This window comes from Bradysia coprophila (genome assembly GCF_014529535.1).
Source record: "Bradysia coprophila strain Holo2 chromosome X unlocalized genomic scaffold, BU_Bcop_v1 contig_416, whole genome shotgun sequence".
NCBI classification, from domain to species: Eukaryota; Metazoa; Arthropoda; class Insecta; order Diptera; family Sciaridae; genus Bradysia; species Bradysia coprophila.
Window position 1 is genome coordinate 934,823 of NW_023503334.1, and position 22,586 is coordinate 957,408.

Here is a 22,586-nt window from a genome sequence, read left to right on the forward strand (position 1 = left end):
CCTACAGACTTTCATTCTTGTGCATAAAGCTTCAGTTTAATTTAAGACGTCTATGATGATGGTATTGTTGAGCTTTGTTGATATTTTTGTAAGAAATAGACATCAAGAGTTTTGAGTTTACCACGGAGGTTGTTTTTCGTTTTATTTTCCAATTTTGTTTCGTTCGAATCGTTTTTGATGGTAGAATAGAGGATAAAGGAACAAGATAGTTGATCAAGTTATTACACGATTTTGTCGAGAGATAATTACAGCAAAAGTTACAAAATTTGTCGTTCAATAACTGTGGTAGATATATACTTACGTACAACGAGTGAGTTGTTTCAAAGAGAATAAAAAACAAAATTAAAAAAATTGATTAAATTGCATTACAGAATTTAACAAGTGCATTTATGTAAAAGATTTAATTGTGTTGGTTTGAAAATTATCATCACAACATTATAATAGCATCTGTATATAGAGCTTCTGTATATCGTTCCATTCATAATTTTTGTTGTGTATGAATCACAGCATTACAAAGTGCATGTGAAAAATAAGCGATAAATAAGATCTTGTGAAAAATGGGTTTCCTAACATCGACACTTTTTCTTTTGATTGGTAAGTCGTATAATTATTAGTAATATAGTTTAACAACAGAATTTATGAACAATATTATTACGACATGGCTACAAATTCATTAATTATATGAGATTCGCATTGTGAATACGTGAATGGATGAATGAAGAGGAACAATTAACTTTGGACCAATTGTACATTGACTATATGTGTGTATAAAATTAGAATTGCATGAGATTTTGAATCAGGGAAGTCAGTTATTTTCTAAATCATTCGATTTAGTGAATTGGGTATAATAGTAGACATAAGATCTCTCGTTCGATTTGTCGCACGTTGGACTGAGTTATTGAGTAGAAATCTGCGATAAATATCTCTTACAACAGGTGATTTTCTTCAACTGGTTTAAGTAGGCGTACACTAAAAAATCAATACAATAAAGACCGGCTGAAGAAAATTACCTGTTGTGAAAGATGCTTATCACAGATTTCTACTTAATAACTTAGTAGGTATTACGTGCGACACATCGAAGAAGAGATATTGCATGCTATAATAAGGAGTCCTTTTATGTAGTACCTTACTGTAAACGATACTTTTTTGCTCAATTTTGACAATGATCGAGCAGAAAAATAATGTTTTCATCCGTGCGGCGTTAATAGCCTTATTTTCTCTACTCAAATGTGGTGAGAAGATGGCATTTTGTTGACGCTCTATCTCTGATGACAGTTCAGGTGAGAAATTTTTTATTTTCTCAACACCTGTTTTTCCCTTGGGCGAAAAAGTGTTTTACATGGGCGTCGAAAAAGGTGTTTAAAACATGAAAAGTACGGTTTTCGACGCATGTAGCATGTAAAATCCATTACATAACTCGAGATAAAAATGAAAAGTCTCGTTTTCGTGTGTTTATTGACCTTGGCTTCGCCTCGGATCAACTCTACTTTTCATCTTTTTATCTATCCCTAGTTATGTAAAATACTATTTCTTTTTGCAACTGTCACTTTGTTTTGGTTCTGTAAAATGCTGCAACAAATTGATGTGTTGTTTCGTGGACAAAAACGGTTATTACCGCCAAGCAAGGATGAAAAATTATGTGTTCCCCTCGGGGAAATACGAAACTTTGGTAAACAAATAACCATTTCTTCCCTGTTAACAGAGCCATAATTTCACGGTAATTAGAAATATAAAATTGACTTCCCGCTCATACATTTCCCGGTGGGTTTGTTATGTACGAGCTCAATATCACGGTAACCAAATTTTTAAGAAAACAAATTTCTCAGTAACTACCGTAGTATTTCCATGCCCGGCAAGATATCATAGCTTTTTCTTTTTACAATAAAAATCAATTACCCGGTGTGCTATGAAACACTAAATGGAAAAGGTAATATACATTATGTCTGAGCTCTACTCCGAGATTCGGCAAAATTGTATGCTTTCGCCCCTGATCTAACGAAGTATGTTTTATAAATATCCTTAATATCTTTCGACTGTTTCTGGTCTTTTTTTTTATTGATATTACATCACGACCATGTGTTGATGCATAAAGTTTTCTCACATGGTGGTAAATAAAAACAAGAATTTTTCATTTTTGCAGTAGATTCAAAGTGTCTTCGAAGTTTGCATAATACATACATTATGCAAGCTGTAAAGTAAGTTAGTTGAAGAGCGTCCAATGAAGTGATTATCAAAAGTTGTCTTTGCCTTATATTATTGAAGTCCACTATATGTACACCTCATAATTGAGTAATTAAAAGATTATGATCACTTTACTACGGACGTGTTTATCGATTCAAATGCACTCAATCTTTTCCTTCGGAAGATTTGTTCCACTGAAGATCTATTTTACATAAGTCAGTAATGAGTTTGTTCGTTTTCATCACGAATTGTTGAAACAAAAACAGCAAAAAATGAATGATTTAATCTATATTCGGTAAGTGCTTAGCTATAAAAGCTACATATTTTCATCTTTTAATATATTCGGCATTTGGTCAAGCTCTAGTAATTCAATAAATAATATATGGGAAACATCTTCTTCACCGAAAAAAAACCATATCGTTATTAATGTATATCTGGAGGAACTATTACGCAAAAAAAAAATCCGTTGTAATGTACAAATTAACAGATACAAAATGGAATACGCCCTATTCCATAATCGTATCATGTTGGAAGTAAATCTACAAAACCAACATACGTAATAGCATGTAAATTTATGGTTGATGGATTATTCAAGAAAAAGATTCTTTAATCGAATCCAGCCAATAACAAGGCCTCTACAGTCTACCGAAATTTATAGTTACCATTAGGCAACGGTTTGATTTGAAACCTATGCCGGACGTCGGGAATGCTTTCTAGAATGTCATAATTAAACTGTACCCAAGATCGAAAAATGGAATGTAGATTACGTCTTTGTTTGGAATTTTTTATTGTGTTAAGTGCAGCTCGATCCGAAGTCAAGGAATGAAAACCCACAATGCAAAATAAAATACTTCAAACAATTACGTAAGCTATTTTAAGCGCTGAACTGCTAGGAAATGAGGTTTACCGCTCATGTCAATGAAGTGATGACACATTTCCCGGTGTGCATATAATACTTTAACTCGTAATGTTAATTCTAATGTGGAATTATAAAATAGTCATTTAGTCGGCTAGTCTTTTGCTAGCGACTAGCGACCACAACGACAAAAATGAGCAATGAATTCTTGCTTCTGTTCTCTTATATTGCGAATTTCATTTCATTTCATTTATTTTCAACAAAAAAAGAAATCTTTTAACCGCTAAGATATGGCAAGGGTAGGCTCGTATCAAATATGTAAACAGTTCTAATTAGCTACATTTTTAATGTTAAAAAATATTGAAGTTATAGATTTTGCACGGGTGAGACACTATTCACGCTATTCACATATATTTTATGTGGAAGTGTCTGGGGTGCGAGATTTTGTACCAAGCAACAGAATATACTTTCAATGATTTTGTTGCGATTATTTTTTCTACAAGGTTAAAGAAATATCATGTGCTCGGATTTGTGTTGCTATAGCAATTGATCGTTGCATCACCTGCCAAACAACATCTACACAATTGAAAAATCACTTCTTTTGTAATTGTAAATTATTTCATGTGCATTTTTCTGAATATTTACAAGCTGGCCAACAAACACACTCATATTGTATAATTTACAATCAAAACACTAGTTAAACATTGTCGTTGCCACATTAGCATGTGTTATGAGCTAATAGATCAAATCAATGTACCAAAAACACTGTATGCAGCTTGCTTTCGGATGGTTTACTATACACACAGGATTTTGTTGGCTGGTTCTATTTATTCTGAGCAAAAAACTGCACACAATAAATTATTTCCAATTGTAACTTCAACCCTGTGCCGTAATTACAGCAAATGTCTGATATGAGCTGAGCAAGGTAGTCTATCTCTATGGAGCTAAGTAACGAAATAACGTTTGCTGCGTGTACACGTTTTGTGTTTGCTCTTGGGAGACGAGACAACATCGACGAGTATGTCAAGCGAATTGTTGGATGCCCGCTTGTCAATTTCCTCAGTTACCGCAGAACTGTCTTCATGTTTAAGCTGCTCACCTACAAAGAACCGGAATATCTTTTTAACAAACTGCTGAGGTCGTCTCGATCAAAACTTCTAATTTTGCCACGGCACAATTCGAGTCAGTACAACAAGTCGTTCTTCGTTAGTGCTGCCGTTAGTTATAATATGCTGCCGAATTCCATCAAGATGTGCCGAGCTATCAACAGTTTCAAAAGATGCTATTTCGATCATTTGATCTCGTAACATGGATTTTCATACCTACCACTGCATACCAATCACGCTCTAAATCACACAAGCATTGTAGCCTACAGTCTATCGTCATTTTATACGTTGTCATTCTCCTTTTCCGTACAGTCCATATGAGCTTTTAATTGTACGTTTCGTTTTGATAGTAATCAGGCAGTCGAGGCATTTCTTATTTACACTATTTGTTTTTCACTCTTTTCTATTCTGACTATTATAACTTTCTGTAATATTGTTTTCTTCCAAACATTTGTATAAGGAGAAATCCTTGTTGTTTGTATGCAATAAATTAAATTGAAATTGAAACTTAAGTGTTCCGATTAGTTTACCTTAGACGTCGATCACTTAAAAAAATATTTTCTTCTCGATCTAACATAATTTTTTACGTTAAGATATGGCAAGGGTAGGCAGGCTCGTATCAGGTGAAATTAATGTCATGAAAAATTTGTTCAATCACCGCTTAGGAAGCTCGGCAAGGTGATATGATTTGCAGTCGAAATCAGTAGCTGCGACGTCCGTCAGTGTTACAGTATTCCTTGACGTATTAAATTTTAAATTTTTGAACAGGTCAACTTCAAGTTCAATTTGAAATTGAATTTAGGATAGGTCCCGTGCTGTACCACTCATATGTGCAACAAAACAATTTAAGCCAACTACAAATCATGCTAGTTTCGACCTATCTGGGTATGAGGTGATTGAGTTAATTTGACAGGACCTGACCTTAACTCAGGGTCTATTTTACGAAATTAAATTCCCGAAAACTCCTTAAATCACATAAATTACCATCGACTGTAATCGATTTATCTCAGAAATATAAAAAAACCAACTGACAGTGTCAGTAAAACAGTCATCAACCGATGTACTTCGATCGATAGTTATTTTAGAGAAACAGACGAAAAAATTAGGGAATTTTCGGGAATTAAATTCCTCTAAAATGGGCCCAGTTTTAACCTGTTTCAATCCTTGCTAATGAAGAATTTAGTTTCTGTATCGTAAGATTTTGACAATTAGCTTAAATTGATGATCGAACGGGAACCCTGCAATGATTTCTCGAAAAATAATTGAGACAAATTTTCTCTGATTCACTTATGAAGCATATCATGTATGCTATACTCTTTTCCATATATTTCAGACTGTTTGATTGGTTAGACAACAAATAGCCCACCAACCGACCATTACCAATGTGACATGCTAAATGTTACTCACATTTGGTATTCCATGTAAAATCGCTCACACATCACCATATACACATGATATAACCAATTGATTACATTAGATTTTAATTAAAAGTGTGAACGTGACCTTAAAATTTACTTAAATTTGAATGAATCTACACTTTCTTATTCTACACATCAAAACCGATTTTTTTTGGCATTTTTATAATAACACACAAAAAAATGAAAATTTCTTTTGCACTTTTTTATGCTTCGAAAATCATATGTGGAACAATAAATTTATATGGAGTGTTGCTTTCTGCGCTCAAAGTACTTTCTTCGTAACATTCGTACAGAAGAATTCATAACAATTAAAAAAAGAGTAACTTTTTCCAACAGAAAAAGCGGATGTAATGGAAGTGTCGGTGTTGAACATTTCCCTACAAATTTCCTACATTCGGTTCACGATGTATCCGATTTTTATTTTAAACTTTGAACTTTACGTTAAGGCCGACGGTTACACGGCTTCCTTACTTTGAATTTGTGAAAACTACTTTTATAATTTCGTTATTTAATTAAGGAAAACACAGAGAGAATAGAACAGCATCGAGAACTCTTTTCAATTAGCCATTGTTTTCTATGCACTTTAAAAATTATTTTAAGAACTTGTTCGTCTTTGATACAATTTAATATGGCAACAAGAGTACACCTTAAACAAACAACGACTCTGTATCAAAAAGTTGTTGATATTAGATTAATGAAAAGACTTGTGGACGAATTGATGAAACTTAAACCATTTATTCACTCAACGAAAAAATTACCGTGATGCGATAAGTTATCTATGCAGTTGTTTAGTCAATTGGTCACGACAACGGTCTACTATCTTGGTTCAACGGAATTTGCTCTATAAAGAAAACTGTGACGAAATTGGAAAGATGACTTAAGATCATTCATTTTATGAATTATTTTGTCGATAAAATTCTTCTGCTTTTCGCCTTAATCTCTTTGAAAAAAAAAAAAAAAACAATCAGTTTATGTTTCATAAACCGTTAAATACATAAGACATAATACATATAGCAAAATTAAACATAAAAACGCGAACACTCTTGCGGCAATCTTGTTCATATCATTTTACAATTTTAAAATGAAAAACTATTTACTGAGAGTCGTGAATAGAATTAACTCACCGAAAACAACACTAGCACTATAATATTCATCGATACCATTCAAAAAAACAAAACCAAAAATGAAACCAATCGAAGTTGAAACACTTTTGAATGAGATAAATTATCGATTTCCATATTTACAACAAAAATAAAAAGTCTGTTTATGGTAATAAATTTTGCGTTAAATGCCTCATCAAAAAACTATGCTATAATGTGACTGTCCAATTATTTTTTATGCAATTTCTTGTCTATAAAATATATGGATGATAATAGATGTTTCAACTTTGCGGCTAGCAAAACTGTTCCGTTATTGTTTAAGACGTGAAACTGGTAGGTCATTGCAAAATTTTATTTATAAATTTTATAATCGAAAACTGTAACGTGTTTGGGTGTCTTTAGCATTTAATTTATTTACTCAAATCTTGAATTAAAAATTGTAACAAAAGAAAATGCTCGATTTGGTAATGTGAGCATATTAATTGGTAGTTGCAACAATATATTTTGATATTGACTAATTGGGATCGACGATGACTAATCGATATCAGCTTGTTCTCTAGCCGTTTTAATAAATGCAATTGGTAAAAAATTGTGATATACTACGGGACATGCTGCCCCATAAGTTTACTGATAGCTGATAACCATCGATATAATATACTGTAGATAATGAGACACGAAGAACGAAATTTCGGAAATATAGCACACATACAAGTGCAAAAAATACAAATCACAACACGAAACGAAGAGAAAAAGGAAATTGAGAAATGCAGTTTCAATTATTTTCAAATATTTGTATGACATTATTTCGCGCGCTTTCTCAAAACGTAAGTTACGTTACACATACATCCATGTGATCTTTCCGCATAAAGTTGCTTTGACATTACTTATCTACCCTATATTATATCGATGCTGATAACAAATCTGGGCCCAGAAGACACTGGTTTATGAAATACTACACTGTTATGCCGACTTTCATTAAAAAATTTTTTATAGTTTTTGCAAACACAGTTTGGGAAATTACCCTTCGTATTAGCAACGTTTAGCGTCATCAATTTATAGATTAAAGTAAATAGCGGGATGGCAAATTATCTTTTCTTCCCGAAGGCCAGGTCTTAGATTTCCCGGTAACTGATTTCCTGCTCATACGTTTCTGGCAGATTTTTTCAACAAAGTTTCGATTTCACTGATGCGAATAATAGTACACTACTGTCTTGCTGTGACATTTTTTGTTGAGGCGTGTGGAACGGTTGTTTTTCAAGCCGAAGGCGAGGAATGCATCCCACACGTCTCAACAAAAAAATTCCCAGCAAGACAGTACAGTACTTTGTTGTCTTGCGACCAGAAAATGCAAGAAACCGCTTTTGAGCGAGACAGTAATGACGCATTTTCTGGCTGCAAGGCAACAAATAACTATTTCAGTACCCCGCATCATTGTAATTTCCGAAAGTGAACAGATAATATAGCAGGGCCTACTTTTTAGAAACTTTTAAAGAAAATCGAGAAATTCAAGAAACTTTGAGAAATTCAAGAAACTTCGAGAAATTCAAGAAATTTCGAGAAATATTTCTTGAATTTCTCAAAGTTTCTTGAATTTCTCGAATTCGAGAAATTTCAAGAAATTCCAGAAAATTTAAGAAATTCAGGAAACTTCGAGAAATTCAAGAAATTTCAATAAACTAATTTCTCGAGTTTCTTGAAGTTTCTCGAATTTCTCGAATTCGAGAAATTTTAAGAAATTCGAGAAAATTCGAGAAATTTCAAGAAATTCAAGAAGTTAGTTTCCAAAAAGTAGGCCCTGTAATATAGAGCTGAAAAATGAGCTTGTAAACACTCAATTAAGAAGCGTAAGCGACAGAAAAGATTTTTCACTTTAAAAGTGTACGTGAGAATTTTGTGCACACGCCACACATAAAATTTGTCTCACTTTGATGAAAATTTGAACTGAAATTCTACGAATAAAGAAATCAAAAATGAATTCAACCTGAAGTCGTTGAAAATAGAGTGGTAACAAACGTCGTAGAAATTGCTAACATATATGACGCTTTGGTGGGTGGAATAAGTTTTTTGTGGACACAAAAAAATCTCGTTGAATTCCAAAGAAGGAGCATGTAGATGAAAATTGACAATTTCGCCAGAATATCGAACTAAGTCCTGCCATATAAATATTTATGATGTGAAGAGAGACTGTGGGTTGGCTTGTTTTTGTTGTTGTTGTTGTTGTGTGTTTTTTTATATACCCCAGTAATCTAATACAAATATATCAACATTGATTAAACATTAGCACAATTGTTTGTCAATAAAATAATTAAATAAACATATGAAATCGAATTTAACGCGCACATACACTGAGCCAGCCACATGTAGCTTTTATTAATTTCATTGATGTGAACATGATGATGATAATAATAATTTGCATGCAAAAATCCTTTGTACGTGCATTCGGTTATATTGAGATTAGTAAAAGCAATGTACAAATAGTATGACAGGTCTTCTGGGCACGTACCTGGCCTATCGTGGTATCCACGAGGGCTATTCATTAGCACGAAATCTACACAAACACGACAATTCCTGAATGAATATAAACAGAGTTTCAGTAATGCAACAAGGGATATCTATGATTTATACATATATCTACACACAAAATATAATGCAATACAACATATACTACACCAACCAGCCAGGACGAAATAATGATACAAACAACTTATGTTTATTATATATTTATTGACGGTTAATTGAAAATTTTGATTGCATTGTTAAAGGTTCAGCTAATTTGTGTTTATGATGTTGCATGGCATGTACAATAAGGTCATTAGGCCTGCGGGGCACAACAATTCAAAGTGAATGAAATTTCGATTTGACTTCTAATTTGACAATGGCACACAAATATAACTGCATCGGACTTGATATAATAAGTTATGTGCTTACGCCTATAGTAAGAGGTATAATTAAACATTTAATTGTTACAGACGCAATATACCTACAAAGGGGTATTGTGATTGTGGACAAAAACACTCATGGACTGTTTCGGATTTCATTTACGAATCAAAGTTTTGTTGAAAAATGCCTGTACAGTGTACAATGTACGTACATGCAGGAGTGGTTTTCCTCTGAATCCAAAACGAATAACTGACTCAATGCCCATAGCGACGAATTTGATGAGAGTACGACGGTACGTAAGTTGAGTGGATTTTTTTGAGACATCAAGCTCTGATCGAATCAACAAATAATAAATTTAATCAACTTCCCACGATGCAATGCCTCATAGAAAAATGTGTAATAACAGAAGTTCGCATTACAATATTCTGTGCTGGCATATTTTACTACCGGACTATCTAATAGAAAACTAATCTATTCTTTCACTTCGAATTAGATGCTCATTTACCTATGACCTTTTCGATTAACGCCATCATTGGGCTTTAGGAAGATAAGATCGTCAGATTTAAGTAAGTGGAAAATTCGAAAACATTTGACCCATCATCGCTGCAGTGAAAGGAAACAAAATAATTCAATCTACAAATCATCCAAATTGAAAATTGTACATCTGATGAACTACAGACACGAAAATGAATCAAAAGACAAATTTATTATTTGAACTTTCATAATCAGTTTCCTGGTTTAACTTTTACTGATGGTACTTTGAGAAGTACAATTTGTCCTTTCCTGGTCGTTGGATTTACGTGACAGTCTAAAAATAGAGTTGGAATAAGACCTTTATATGGTAAAATTTTAGGCGCAAACTATTGACATAAAATCTAAAATAAAAAAGCGAAACGACAAAACCAATGTGGGTCAAAACGATACAATAACACTTAAAAGCATCATTTCTAACACATTTGAATTTCATCTAAACATCGGTCCACGACCATGACTCCAACAGTTTCCAATAAAAGATTACCCCAAGCTTTCACAATGGCTTCAAGTTACATTTTTTTTTTATTGGTTCTATTGTACTGCCACACCGCCCATTCATCCAAACACAACAGCTAATTATCTCTTTCATATTCGATTTGATATATATATCCTTTTGATCACATCTACAGTTACCCGCAACGACCTTGCAGCTGCCAAAGCAAGACGTATGGAAATGCATAAAGCCATTAAATAAAGATTAAAATATTGTATACAAAGTCGTGACTCTACCGTAAAACATCTACCATCTATACCTCAGAAATTTACCTTTTTCTATAATTTAAATTGCTCGCTCATTTGAATTAATGTTTCAATTAGATACAAAAACGAAACTGTTCAAATTCCGATAAAGGTCTCTCTCCAGTTGAAAAAAAAATTCGTGATTCGATTACTTTTTCGATCGAAATGTACACAAAAAGAATTTTGCTTTTATTTTCTTATACTTTTTACACAGTCCGATGAATATCGATTTAAGTTGTTTCATTTCGAGATCTATCTCTCCCAGCAAATGTTATTTATTAATTGAATTCCACGTGTCATTTAAATTTGCAATTAAATTTGTTAAATGAGATCATTATAAAAATACTTTTATCAATTGGTTCAATCGTTGCATTATAATAGAAATAGTGAATAAGAACGTTTAATATAAATAAACAATTCCAACAATTCGGTCAGGAGGCAACAATGGACATTTTTTTATCTGTTGAAAATGTTTAGAAAATAAATAAAAGATTTGTCAGTGAATTTTAAATGTTGCAAAAATTTTGGACGAATATAACTTAGAGCATTCGAAGCACGGTCTTTAACGAAGGTGACAGGCAATTTTGCTAATTCTCTGGGCGATATACAAACCAATAATTGAATGGGAATGAAGTGAATTGATACTTTTAATCATACAAATTGCTTGTTGTTCTGTCAGAAACCTGTATTTTGTCATTCTTAACTTTTAGTGATTACGATATCTTCAAATGACAAAAGTTTTAGATTCAAAACAAATGTTAAAACTTATGAAGTAATAGATGTTGTATCAATCATAAGGCAATACTTTGAACAATTGAAGTACCAGAATTTTTGATATACTTGATGTTTGTAAACGATTAAAGGCACGTACACGAACGAACTTTCTCCGAGAAATGTATTTGACTTGGTTAATGGGTAAGGTGCTACTCACAAATGCACAAATAATAATTTACGAGTTAAGTAAAATTGCAAAGTTTCGTATTACTTTCAAACAATTTTTTTAGCTAATTCCCTAATCTTACAAAATCATGAGCCTCGAAAATGATGGCAAAAGTGTGGCCATTATTTTGCGATAGCCAAAGTTCCTTCACGTTTGTTTTGTAAATTATTAAAATGCAGAAAAAGTAATGAATAAACACATTAATGGTAATTTATGCCGTGCGGTACAATAACAACTCTCATTCTTTGTGGGTGACCTCTATGTCGAAATTATATATTATAATAAAAATGATAATAATTGACAATTAGCAAACCGCAGTTCGTATAGTGGCTTGAAACGTACCTATACACAATGTTGCCTGCTGCATTTTAAGGTCAATCTTACGATTTTTTTTTTCGCAAAATTTCATTGTAATCTATGCCGTTTGTAACATTTTATGTACAAATTTTGTTTCTCACACTAATTTTCATACATGGATATGGTGTGTGCGGATTTGTTTAATGGTAAGGCAGTAAATTTCAATTTAATTAGAATTAAAAGTCTCACTAAATGTAAAAAGCAGTAAAATAAAAATAAATTCACTGAACTAGACCTGAGTAAATGACTATTATTGAACTACAATATTGATAAAATGAATTAACTTTTTCAATTAAATATTGAACGGTATTGCTGGCTGTACAGACAAATCGGATATTTATTGTAAAAGCAGACATAGACCCTCGTTGTGGTATAATAAAGCCACATTTATTAATTTCTCCGACACCGTGCAGTTCATAAAAGGAAATTATAATAATACAAAAAACCGTAAAAAGAAGTGCTTGGTTTATATTGAACATTAAAACTAGACAACTTTGCAGTTTTATTTAAAGCAGACCGCTTCAATGTTAGAATCAAAAATCGTGTTTTTTTATGCATTGTCGAGCGTACACACTTTCTCTCCAGTATCGACAGATATAATCTTAAGCTCATCATAATTAATTTATGGTTTATGTGGAAGACGCTGTACATTATTAACTGACAAATATGGAATAGTCTGTAGTTGTCGAAGATGTTTTATTAATGACTGATGTTTAACCATATGTACTACTGTGCGGTCATGCGAATAGTAATAAGCATTAAACGTAATCAGGAATTATCTGTAAGACATTAGAACGTGATGACGACGGTAGAAGAATATCGTAATGAAAACACAATTCCTTCAACAACGAAACGAAGAAATAGAAGTGGGAAAAAATTGTAACTCGGGCATCTCACCCTACGAACAGGTTTTGATAAAAGTAAAAAAGAAAACTCCTGACAAATCGTTTTTCTATAAGCGAGAGTTGCGAGCTAAGAGTAGCCCAACCGTCACTTACAGCTTACTCTCGTTTTAACATATTGTCAAAATATTTTGTGGTCAATAACAAGGATAGAAATTATCAGTTCTCCGAGCATTTTGTATTTTACTGGACTTTTATAGTTTCTTTTTTTTTCGTTTTAGTCGAAAGTTCGGTCTTAATACACACCAGAGAAATTATAGAATGAGCAAGGCACAATTTTATCGTGATGTCATAAACAGATTTCCATTATCTTTCCACTGTAGTGATACTCTACATTATAAATCTTATCATTTTCTTGGCCCTTATCTTGTATCCTGTTGCAAGTTACTCCATTCGATTATTTAATTTTAATTTCTAATTTTAAAAAAATCCCCAATTCACATTCGACCAAATACCATCAATTCACACCGTGCAAAAATTGTTAAAACATTTACTTCTGCATCGAATCGTTTGCTCAATTAATTTTTAATTTCTGTTCGCACACATCTGAACGATTTTTTTATTGGCACGAAAAAAAAAGCCACAGAAATGCGAATATCAAATTTAATCAGATAATGTGTAAAAGAGGTATTGCAACACGAGTTGTCAACATTCCATCAAATTCCATTTAAGTGCATCAATTTACATATAGACTGCCGTAAATAACAAACATAAAATTTCAATCATTCCGATTGCGTGACTGATGCATAATAGCGCAGCCATAGGAACTAAGTCGAATTAAATATTGAAAAAAAAAATTAAACTCAATTCAATTTAAAGAGTACCTATGTCTTTTGCTGCGTTTGTATCTTTGTATTTGTACATATAATTTCGAAGACACATCTTGGCATTATGTTTTTGCAAAAATATGCACACGAAAATGTACTCTCATTTGATTAGTTTTTCTTTCTAATGGTATGAAGTTAGATAAATGGACAAGCTTTGAATATTTCTGTAAGTAAACATGCGAATCAACTGGCAGGCACGTGTTCAAATCGAGACTTGTTTGAAAATTGCTGTGTACTGTATGGATTTTGCTGCTTAAGGAAAAAGTCGAGTGAATATTTTATAGAAATTTTTGCATATATGTACACATTGTGGGTCGGTAGGTCGACATCAGTGCAATGGTTACTGCCTTTTTATTCATTGAATCATAGCGTATCAATGTCGTGAATCTAATGAATGTCAGTGAGTTCGAGAGTAGAAACGCAGTGCTAATGTTTCTCATTTCCATATTGGACATTATTCGGAAATCTATAATAGATTGAAGTTTGATAAAAGTCGATTTTTGGAGGTACAGAAAAAAAATCGATGTTCAAGGAAAATCAATTTAAAATTAGTAGGATTATAGTTCAGAAAAAGGTCTTGTACATCTGGTCTAGCTTCAGATATTCTTATTCGCCTGGTTGTAAGGCTCGTAACAGTTGAAACTCCGGCCATGCAAAACTAACTTAATCGCCTCACAGAGAGGTAGACGTAGTCACACATTGAACTTAGTGAATTAATTCAAACTTAAGTCCACTTTAGGTTCAGGTGTTAGAAGATCAAAACTTACATACGTTCACTGCCGTTATGTTCAACGGAAAGTTAGTGCGGATGAATGCAAATCTCGTAGTGAATGCTGTGTATTGACTAACGTCTCTGTGAGACCTGTTCCGAGTCTTACCTGGTTGTACTAACTTCGTTTTTAAAACGTACTAAATTCGATAGTTTTTATTAAATATGTTTTTCGTGAAGTGGTCTGCGGGCGGGCTTCAAACCTTGTTTATAGTGGCAATGTACGAAGCATGTAACAACTAGAATATGCAATGCAGAATACCAAGAAGTCCTTATCTCATTTCTGGCAGGCATTCAAATGCATGCAAACGCTAAATCTTATTGTCCAAATGGAAGTGCAAAGTGAACATGGTACAATATGCCGAATATCTTGAATAAATAAATCTTTAAGCACATTGGGTATGTCGAATGTCGATATGTTGGCATTTAACAGTTTTTTTTAATACTTTTGTCATGTGCCATGTCCAAACATATCTCGTACACTTTATCGACAATAATTATGAGAACAGTATATAGCGGTGGAAAAGGGCACCAAAATGCGATAAAATCTTTGTATGTTTAATAATAATAATATGTTCAATTAATTTTCAGTGCATTTTGTTACACAAAACCCGAGACGAAAACTTATTTGAAAGTATCGCTCTCTACCGCAACACACCATACATTTATATATTAATATTATCCTTTAGCAAAACGTGCTGCTTTTATCGCAAAAATAATTTCGGTTACAAATTTTACATAACCATGTATAACAATGTCTGTATTTTGATCTTGGCTCGACGAATCTATGGGCAATGAATGAACGAACAGAGTCACGATAATCCGTTCAATTTTGGTGACTTATACATATATTTGATGTCGGGTAATGGAATGTGGTGCCAAAACTGTACACAAATAAAATAATTTTGCCATTAAACATATTTTTTAATCTAATTTATTTTTTTATTTCCATTCATAATGCGGTAGACTGCATTAAAATTAAATTATTTTTCGTGACTTCTTATAAGACAATTTTCTGTTACAATTTACAATTTACAAGGAATATTTCGCCATTACCGAATGTAAATGGAATGGAAATGAGAATAAGTTTATTACTATTGATTGAAATAGCCATCATGCTGTTTACCAACTGCAACAACACAGTGCAAAGTAATGGCATCAAATTCCAATTAATTAATAGCTCCATTCTATACACAATAATAATAATAATACGTAATTGTAGGTGAATTGTAACATCTTTCAAAAACAAAAACAAAATTCAAATCCACATCTCATTGATATGTAAATCAAACTGCTAAAATGGCTAAAATATAAACGGAGAATGTGGATTACATTCTCATATTGTAAGATAAGTCACATCGAACGCTATAAAGATATTATGTTACGTATCGTCTATGAGACATTTGGATATATGTTTTTCTCTGTTATTATAATTTATTACTTTGGTTGTAAATACGATGCAAGATGCGATAATGTTGACAGAGAATACCCAATGGCATTGGTAAATACTTTATTTGTCCATCACAATTACTTTTTTGTTTGAAGTTGTGATGGAATTGTTTTTCTGTTTCGCTTATGTTACGTTGTAAGATCGGATTAAAAGAATGTAACACATTGCGTATGTTCAATAATGTCTTCCGAGACTATTGCGAGTTCTTTGATATTGTAAAAACGAAAATATCTCTATGATCAGCTAGATCAGATTACCGAGTCTGAGAGTGAATGGAAAGTGATCATTACAGTGTGGTTGATAACATCCAAATAGTTCTAGAATTTGTAGGGAAATTGCATATTTTGTGCACCCGTTGACAAATAGATATTTTGCTAACATGTGCCTAAATGGAAATTTTGCGCAATAGATGTGAAGATTGTCAACCCGAGGCGAAGCCGAGGTTGACAACACATCGTGTACGCTTTAGGCACAAGTTAGCAACAAGATTTTATGTACGGGAGTGGGATCTTCATTTTTCCAACCGTAACTTTTGCGCAAAAGTATATATGAAAATCCATTTACGCACTACTTTGATCGCACTACTGTACACAAAAGTTTATTATATTGACATTTTGACACAGTACAGTAAAACAATGCAATTGAAAAAAAGGTTTGATAGTCTGGCGTACCAGATAAGTTGAAAATACAAAAATTTACATTGTCAGGCATGATTGAACTTCAAACAAAACTTTTATTTTTCAAATGCAATCTTCATTGCAACATACATTTTGGCACCAATTTAGAACAAAATTTCTAAAAAGCCCTTTATTGTCCTTCTTTTATACCTTCGCTAAGAGACCTAGCGTTCAATGGTAAAAGTTGCAGAACAAATGTATTTCACGTAGCATTGGATTGGATTGGATTGGATTGGATGGGAAGGGGGTTAGCCCAGCACCTAAGCCTCTAGTGGGCCTGTTGTGCTATTGCACAAGTCACTTGATCATATAAATTGTGATTTTTCATCATATCTCTTCGGACTCAGATAGCTCACAAATCGACCGTGTAAACGTCCCATACGTTGTGAATTCTCTAAGCCACGAGTGGTATGCGAAGACCACAACCATCACTAATGACTCATGCATTTTCCCAATGAGCGACTAGTCGATCATAGATGGCGCTTATCCTACAGTCTGTTGTATATTGTGAATTGTGTCATTGACATTATGTCAATATGGCGTGATTGTTGCGAAGAAATCGAATATTGGATTTCTTTGAAATTTGCGACTTTGTTACGGTCGTACAGCCATTAGATAACTAATAGCGAGTGCTTAATCACCAAGTGATTAGAATAAAACCAGGCAAGCATTTTTGCACCGGGAGTCGAACCCGGGACCTCTTGGGTATGAGTCCTATGCTCTACCGATTGAGCTACCTGGACCACCTGTCACCTCGTGGTCTCTGGGATGTCAAGCAGTGTTTTAATAAATATTTATCGTTACTTTTTTGTAAAGAAATATCTTTCGTTTAGTAGTGCCAAACCAAGCAGAATCAATTAATTCTCATGGCAATGACGTCTTTTGCAGAATCCTTTAATATGAAATATGTTTGTTTTGTACGTATCTATAAATATTGAATCCATCTCGATATAACAAAAATCTATACAAAGAAAGGCGTAAATAAACAAATATTGTGGAGAAGTTGTATCCTGGAAATATAGCTGGAAAATATCCGTATCACCTATTAGTTATCTTATCTGACTTATTTTCCTATCGGCAACTGTATTCATTGTCAATAATAACACACAGGGTAAAATGTACAATCTGACTCAATTTCCCGCATTTATAGTTAGTTTTCTGAGAAAATCAATGTCTATACTTTTGTGCATCCTCACAAAATATCAAAAACAAATGTGAAAGTGGATCGAAAATATAAAAAGACCAACACAAACCGAATATTCAAAATTAAATTGAAATTTTACGTAACAAGTCTGAAATTCAATTATAATGTAAATGCGAATAATAGACGTAGAATGAGTACAACGACTTGTATTGTAATAATCGTTTCAATTTTCAGTTGTTCATAAATCAGTAACCATCAAAATTCAACAAAACGACGCCCAGACTTCATCACCATTGCAAATGCAAATTTCGGATATAAATTTAAATCAAACAGAAAGAGTACGAAGACTAATACCGTATATGAATTTCTACGTACCGATAAGCGATTATTTACCGGATAATCAAGCATACAGCTACAATCCAACGGTAAGTAATCTGAGTTAATCACTTAATCGAAACAAAAACAGAAACCATTTCATTATACGAAAAGAATGGTCAAAAGCAACAAATTCATCATAAACAATCGACCATACAGAATCCTCAACAGTCACGAACACAACCCCAACAGCAACAATTAAATCGACCCGCGGTATACAATAGTAATACTAAATATGCTAGCCGTCGGCCGCAACCACAGACTGCTATTTACAATACCCGCCACCAGACAAATAAACCATTCGATTTGCCGATTCAGCAAACACAAAGAGTTAATTACAATTATGCTAAGGTAAGATTTTTACACATCAAATATGTTAATAATCAAACTTATTGCATTGTTATTACGCTCAAATTGCATAATGTCAATGTGCGCACATTGGATGGACAATAGGTTCTTTTGTTTCACAAAATATAAATTAAATCCCAAATAATTTCGTATTGTATCGTAACCCTTCAAAATAATAGCCAGCATAATTAATTTCCAGCAGAAACAGCCCACACCATTTCTAGCTACCAATCAAGTACCTGGAGACTTTCGTCCAATTATTTATGAAGAAGGTTTAACCGCTCAGAACTCTTATAAAGGTCAGACGGAACAGCCGATAGAAACACAGTCCGTTCAATACTATGATGAGGAACAATATATACCGAAACAACCGCAACAACAAACAAAACAACTTCGTCCTATCATTGCACAACAATATAGCCATCAACGGGCCCCTGAACCACAATTGCATCAATATTATCGCGTTGAAGATCATCTTCATCAACGACAAAAGGCAGAAATAGAGCTACAGCAGCAGCAACAACAACAACAGCAGCAGCAGCTACAGCAACAACAGCTGCAACAACAACAGTTGGATCATCAACAGTTAGATCATCAACAGTTAGAACATCAACAACTGCAACAACAACAAAATATTCTTTCTCAACCAATCCATGTGGATTCATCTACTACACCAGCTCCTCGTCAAGAACAACATTCACCAAATTATGTAACATATCTTCAGCCACAAAATTTCGTCCAATTTATCAAATCGACAACCCCGAAACCAATTGGTAACGGTAAAAATGTTGTGTACAAAATTGTTCGCCCAACACCAAAACCACCCACCCAGTATGTGGTTTATCAACATACAGATGAACCGCAACAGCCGAAACAGATATTCAGGCATCCAGCAGATGCTGAAAATACGAGAAATATTGTACCTGATGGCAACCAAATTTACCATAAGGCTAATAATGAATACGAGCAACAGAGTCAGCAAGAGCCTGCTCCAGTATACCGGATTCAAGCTGAGAATAAGCCGACGTACCGTTTAAAAGAATTGTAAATAAATTTACCTTATTTTAGAATTTAATTTCGGCTACAGTGGAAGAAAAGGCATCTCGAAATTTGCTTTTTCTTCGTAGTGTGCCCTAATGTATGCACCAAGCTCAAAGCAAATAATTTTCTTAATTAATCCTTTTTCATATAGTTACACCCTGGATCCGAACGACGGCTACGGTTCACGAATACCAACCCGTGAACAATTAACACAAGCCGCAGCAAATCCACATGTACCGAAAAAACAATTCATTCCGTACAATCCTGCCAGTACAACTCCCGTACCAGTAACAACCACCAGCACCCAAAGATATTATCCTCAAAAGCAAACCGACGACGAAAATTATCAAGACATTTCCGAGGAACCATCATTTCGACCAACCATTCCAACTTCAACAGTCGCATTACATCATCAGCATCTGACTGAAACATCTAATGGACATGCACCTACGTCAGCGCCCGCATATCATTCATCATCACCGTCACGTCAATATCGACCGTATTCCGCACAGCCAAAAGTTAAGTTTATCCCGCGCTATCAATCACCTGCCAACGTTCCCATCGTTCAAGTGCAGCCGAATCCAACACCGTCCACATCTGTATCACATGCCAGCTCGGAGTATGGTTCGACGTCTGTGTCAGAAGTGTTACGAAAACTACAGGAAACCAATCTTCTGCCACAAACACTTAACGCTGAGAACATTGATGATTCCATTCAGACTTTAGTGCAAATTTTGAATAATTTAAAGCAATCTCAATATGTTGCTGAAATTCCACCACAACAACATCAGTCTGTTGATTATCCCGAACCGAATGATGATGACGCTATTAGACACCAATCTGATTATGATGAAGTGAATGATAAGCCGAATAATGAAGGTATGTTTTGGATGGTTATTTAGTTCCGCATGTTGTACGTTCCTAAACACTATGCAGTGAAATGCAATGTAAATTAGAAAACTAATGTACAGGTACAGACGAGATCAAGCAGGCTGGAAGTGTTTATCAGATTTTACGTTAAATTGAACACCATCCAGATGGATAGAGTGCTGGAGAACTTTGGAAGAGGAATATTAATTTTGTTTGACTTTTCTTTATTGACAGTAAATTCCAGTGGCGAATCTCCCGGGCCAAATACTGGACGTCCTGGAATCGATTATCCAAACTTGTCCGAAATTCCTCAAACAAATTTCAACTGCAAGGAACAACGGTACAAAGGATTCTTTGGTGATCCAGAGACACATTGTCAGGTATGGCATTATTGCGATTTGAATGGAGGACAGGCATCGTTCTTGTGCCCGAATGGAACAATCTTCAGCCAGGTATGAATTGAAATGTGAAATAGTGTGAATGTGGTTGGGCTTATTTTGGAATATTTGACTGAAGGTCGCCTTGACTTGTGACTGGTGGTTCAATGTCAAATGCTCCACAACGACTCAATTGTACGTTCTGAACGAACGTCTTTACAAATATATATTGCCGTTCAGTCCCAAATTTCCAGAAGACTACAGCGGTCCAGTAGTTGACAAGTAAGTCTCATAAATTAAGTTTTTATTATTGACATTGCAGCGATAATGAAAATTCGACGACCTGTAGGTATCTGGCGATAAAGTTCCAAGAAATGGAAGAAAAAATGATGAGACAGAAGCAGAAAGGAAAGCAATCAGTAAAAACGATTCCACCGCAACAGATCAAAGAATCGCAACGAGACGACGAGATCGACGTTGATCCAACATACTCGAGCGACGCTCAATTGGATGACGAGGGTCAAAGTCATAACATCGATAATGCCATTCAACATCCCGTCTACAAGTACGAATCGACATCCGTTGCCATTCCGAATAACCGGTATTCATCGACCACTGAATTTATTGTACCGAAGGGGCGAACATTCGCAACAGCTACAACACCAAGAACAAAGGTGGAAATCGAAAGTGAAAAAGTTGAAGTAATCGAAATAAAATCAGATGGCAGTACTGGACATTTGATACCTGACAATTATGCCAAGTAAAAGCACGACCATTTCGACGCTATGTGCAATATATCTAATTGTAGTGTGTGAACGTAGCAAATAGAGTGTTTAACGAGGTGGAAATATTTTACGTGGCATAGTTGCGTGTACGTACACGTTTGTAAGAATTTATTACTCGTCTTGATTATACAGAAATTACAATTTACCCGTTTGGCTGCGGCTGACAATGCAGCACGTATTTGCAAAAAATCATCTAGTTAAACACTCCATTTGTTCATATTTCTTTATTAGGCCGGATGTACATTAGACAATGTGCAATTCTAGTCAACCTTAAGATTTTAATTACAAAAAAGGAGAGACAAAATTATGAAACTGTTTTGATAATTTTTTTTTTGACGGAGTTAATTCACTTTCGTCGTAAGTTAACAACATTTTTGTGGATTCAATTCGAATAGTTTAAAGCGAAAAAATCCTTCCGGTGGTCAATTCTATAGAATTTTGAACAAGCCTTTTGTAGTTTTTTTTTTAAGGAAACATAGACTACGTCTTATTATTTAGTGAATGAAGCTGATAAATACTAACTGAATCATCAACTGCGTTAATAATACAAACGTATAATTGATGTGTACAAAATGGGTGGATGTCAGCTTTCTAATTGCGCATAAATCAATTAGGCTGATTCAGAAACACAATATAAAAGGTGATCGATCCACTTTGTAATAGCGAGCCAAAAAGTTCCAACTAATGAGGTTGCTAAGACTCGACAAGCGTTTGGTTCTTTGTCAAACCGGCTCTAAAAGGATCCTCCGAAAACTAGGAATTTAAGAGAATTTCGAAAGACTTAGGAAATGACTTAGCGTACTGCAAAAGAATCTGAAGAGATTAGGACGTATAAAACTTGAGCAAACATAATTTTTGATATGACATAAATTAGGTTAGAACATCCAGACAAGCTATTTTTAATCGATGCA

At 34.0% G+C, this 22,586-nt stretch overlaps 2 protein-coding genes across 4 annotated transcripts in view; one reads left to right on the forward strand and one right to left on the reverse strand.

The window, feature by feature from the left end:
• LOC119069932 overlaps window positions 1-22,586 on the reverse strand; it is a 74,400-nt gene that overhangs the window by 46,705 nt on the left and 5,109 nt on the right. The window lies entirely within an intron of this gene.
• On the forward strand, window positions 53-22,517 carry LOC119069933 (mediator of RNA polymerase II transcription subunit 15). Of its 3 annotated transcripts, XM_037174157.1 has the most exons (9): window positions 53-310; window positions 372-594; window positions 18,114-18,304; window positions 18,369-18,605; window positions 18,802-19,646; window positions 19,795-20,522; window positions 20,748-20,965; window positions 21,030-21,172; window positions 21,240-22,517. In XM_037174157.1, the coding sequence occupies exons 2-9, from the start codon at window positions 558-560 to the stop codon at window positions 21,652-21,654; spliced, it is 2,814 nt and encodes a 937-aa protein (XP_037030052.1). In that variant the 5' UTR covers window positions 53-310; window positions 372-557; the 3' UTR covers window positions 21,655-22,517. The 3 variants fall into 3 exon arrangements, with proteins under 3 accessions (XP_037030052.1, XP_037030053.1, XP_037030054.1); XM_037174158.1 differs by having other exon boundaries at window positions 53-594; window positions 18,805-19,646; XM_037174159.1 differs by having other exon boundaries at window positions 53-594; window positions 18,414-18,605.

Coding starts and splice junctions, on each gene's coding strand:
- LOC119069933 (XM_037174157.1), top strand. CDS start 558: ATGGGTTTCCTAACATCGACACTTTTTCTTTTGATTG. Junction 595..18,113: donor GACACTTTTTCTTTTGATTG/GTAAGTCGTATA, acceptor TTCAATTTTCAG/TTGTTCATAAATCAGTAACC. Junction 18,305..18,368: donor CATACAGCTACAATCCAACG/GTAAGTAATCTG, acceptor TTATACGAAAAG/AATGGTCAAAAGCAACAAAT.